Source organism: Bison bison, unplaced genomic scaffold (genome assembly GCF_000754665.1).
Source record: "Bison bison bison isolate TAMUID 2011002044 unplaced genomic scaffold, Bison_UMD1.0 scf7180017834177, whole genome shotgun sequence".
In the NCBI taxonomy this organism is placed as follows: domain Eukaryota; kingdom Metazoa; phylum Chordata; class Mammalia; order Artiodactyla; family Bovidae; genus Bison; species Bison bison.
The window spans coordinates 6,536-9,453 of NW_011472554.1; the positions used below are offsets into that span (position 1 = coordinate 6,536).

Consider the following 2,918-nt stretch of genomic DNA (forward strand, 5'->3'; position numbering starts at 1 on the left):
GTATGTTTGAATTTATTATTTGCTACTGCCATAGCTATTGGCGATAGCACACATCTTCTCTCTCTTGCTGGGCATTCTGAATGAAGCCCATGTATTCTAGTCTTGAATTTGGCAACTCTCGGTTTATTTAATATACCCTGACTGTGAAAAAAAATTGAAATGTTGACGTACCACTCTGTCTGGGAAGATGGGAACCCCGTGTTTTTCTTCTTTGGGGGCAGTGTGCAGATCAGCATCTGAAGAGTAAAACCAAGTAATATCAGAAGAAAATTTAAATAAAACAAAATAAAACACCCAATGTTATGAATCAAAAGAGTGAACTAGTTAGTGTGAGCAATATTCCAGATTACACGGACTTAGACACAACATCTGGAGTGATTATGTTGCTCTCCTGTATGATATCCAACTCAAATACCACTTCACCATTGATTATCAGTATCTTCCCAAGCAGATAAGAAATTCAAGTTGCTCTAAATTCTATAAGCTGTTAATTTATACCACATTGCCACCTGGTATTTGAATAATAGATATCTAATCTCGTTGGGTAGTGTCAGTGACCCTAGGATTCAGAATCCGTGTCTGATTCTTCTTTGATTGGCTCCTACACAATGCATATAAATAGCTGATTTACAAGTGAACACATCTATCCTGAACTTTTTCCTCTCCCTGTTCTTAGTATAATTGTTGGTTTTTCTTTCTACTCACACATGTAGATAGATATCCAGTCTGTGAGTGTGAAACCAGTATATGCCTTTTAAGTGGGGTTGCTGTATGGTTTATTGACCCAGCTGGGACATTTCTGACGGTGATAGGTAGGCTTTTAATAATTATGCCAGGTCCCCAGCTGAAGAATGAGACTGTCTCAAACAAACTGGGGTGTATGGTCAACTTACTTTAGGCCATGTACTTTGGAAAGATGCCCAACTGTTTCCTTCCTCGTAGATGTGCCTGTGGGCTGCCCTGTAGCTCACAGAGGAGGAGGTTGAGGGAGTAAATTACACTTAGGCAGATAGACAATATCACAACTGCCTGTGAGCCTAACACCTCTACTAAATTCTGTAGTTTTCTTCAGAAGCTGGCAGAGAGCCTGTGGCACCCAGGACACATGGCAGGTGCCATGCAGACAGAGGCCAGGAAGATGATCCCAGGGCAGTGCTCTCTCTGGCCTGTTTTCTTGCTCTTTCTCGGGAGGTTAGGGTGAGGTCAGAGCTGGAATCTGGCCTGCTGAGTAATAATGCCGACCACAGACAGAAACACTGGGGTTAATGATTAATGTTACAAGGAAACATGACTCTCTGGCCTTCACACTGGAGGGAAGATCCATGCACAGTGCATTCTGTAAAGTTCATTGAATCATTATCATTCATGAGTATAAAGAGCAATATGATCTAATTAAGATCAGTAAATATTCATTGTGTAGTTTCATTGAGATGGGAAACGCAAGGACTATTTAGTCACTGATTTTGCTGTAAAATTACAAGTAGTAACATTAACATGATTCTCAGTGAATTTGAATAATATTTCATGTCCCTGTTTGTTCTACAGTTCTTGAAGTTGTTATCATGCAGCTGATCTCACGTAATTCTTTAGTTATAATCCAAGCATATTTTGTCCAGGCTGGTAAAACTGTTACCAAAACAAGTTCTCCTTTTTATTTATCAACAGCTTAATGTTGTTAAACAATGATAAATTTCTAAAATATATGATTGTTTCATGTAAGTATCCTGGTGATAGAATGGGACTCCACAGGGCACGAGCAGAAAACAGTGTAATTCTTTCCCTCCATTAGGCCTTCAAAGTCACTCAGTGGGCTTCCTGTCCCTGGATAAAGTCTCAGATAGATTTCCCTAGAAATATAACTCTGGATAGAATCTGCACATAAAGCAAACCCTATACTACCTTCTCTGTTGTTATGAGGAAATCAACAAACATATACAGAATGGCAAGTCATTTTAAATTTATCTTTGAAAACTTGGCCATCCATCATTTTGGTATCTATGGCAATACTTATATTTTATCCTTTGACATATTTTTTAAAAGAATGTTGGTGTTTTTAGTTTATGATGTTAGTTTATGAACCATGGTGATGTATGTTCACCACATTCTCCTCTTTTGGAGTTTATCTTAAACCAGGAAGAATTTTGGAAGGAAATAAACAGTTCCTTTCTTGATTTATGATTTCCCTTTAAAAACATTTCTCGTGACATGAATGAATGGCAGATGTTTGTGTTGTTATTATTTTATGGAACATGACTCAGTTGACTCTGGAATTATGTTTCATTTGTCAGATAGCATGTTCAAGGCTGGGTATGCACAATGCTGACCAATCTGGCACATTATGTTTTCCCGAACTGGTGAGCTGTTCTGGCATTTGCCAGTTGTGCCTAAAGGGCATTGTACCCAGGGTCCAGCCCAACAGAGGAGTCACATTACATGCTTCCCAGAGAGTACATCCTGGGGCCGCTTTGCAACTCTGCTGGCAGCACAGGAACTTCCCGTCCACGAAGAACCCACTGTGGTACTTGATCAGCAGGTGGGGGTTGCCCCTTATCTCTGGGGAGCAGGCAGGAAGAAAACACAGCATGAGCAAATGTTGACCCAAGAGAAGAAGCACATTCAGTAAGTGCTGTCATTGTAAAACAATGAAAACCTCATTTTGCCAGTAACCAGCCTAAGAGCAAATGGTTCCTAAAGGATGTAATTCTTTCACTCAGAAGTTGAAAAGCCAAAGAGAAAAGTCTAACCATGTTTATAGAGAACACACAATAACTTACATCAGTCTTAAAAAAAATACCTACTAGAAAATACATATACACATCAGCTTGGTGTTAGGATTTTAGAGTAGGACTAGATCTTAACAAGAAGAAAAGAAATTTCCAATAAACATATACTCCCCCTTCTACTTTTTATTTTGAAAC

General features: G+C 39.1%; 1 protein-coding gene across 1 annotated transcript in view; it reads right to left on the reverse strand.

The window, feature by feature from the left end:
- The window catches only part of LOC104983281 (cytoplasmic tyrosine-protein kinase BMX-like), a gene marked incomplete at its 5' end in the record, with an annotated part of 15,017 nt that overhangs the window by 6,304 nt on the left and 5,795 nt on the right, over positions 1-2,918 (reverse strand). The window contains 2 exons of the mRNA XM_010832709.1: positions 172-236; positions 2,434-2,553. Coding sequence (XP_010831011.1) covers positions 172-236; positions 2,434-2,553 — 185 coding nt within the window. The remainder of the gene's footprint in view (positions 1-171; positions 237-2,433; positions 2,554-2,918) is intronic.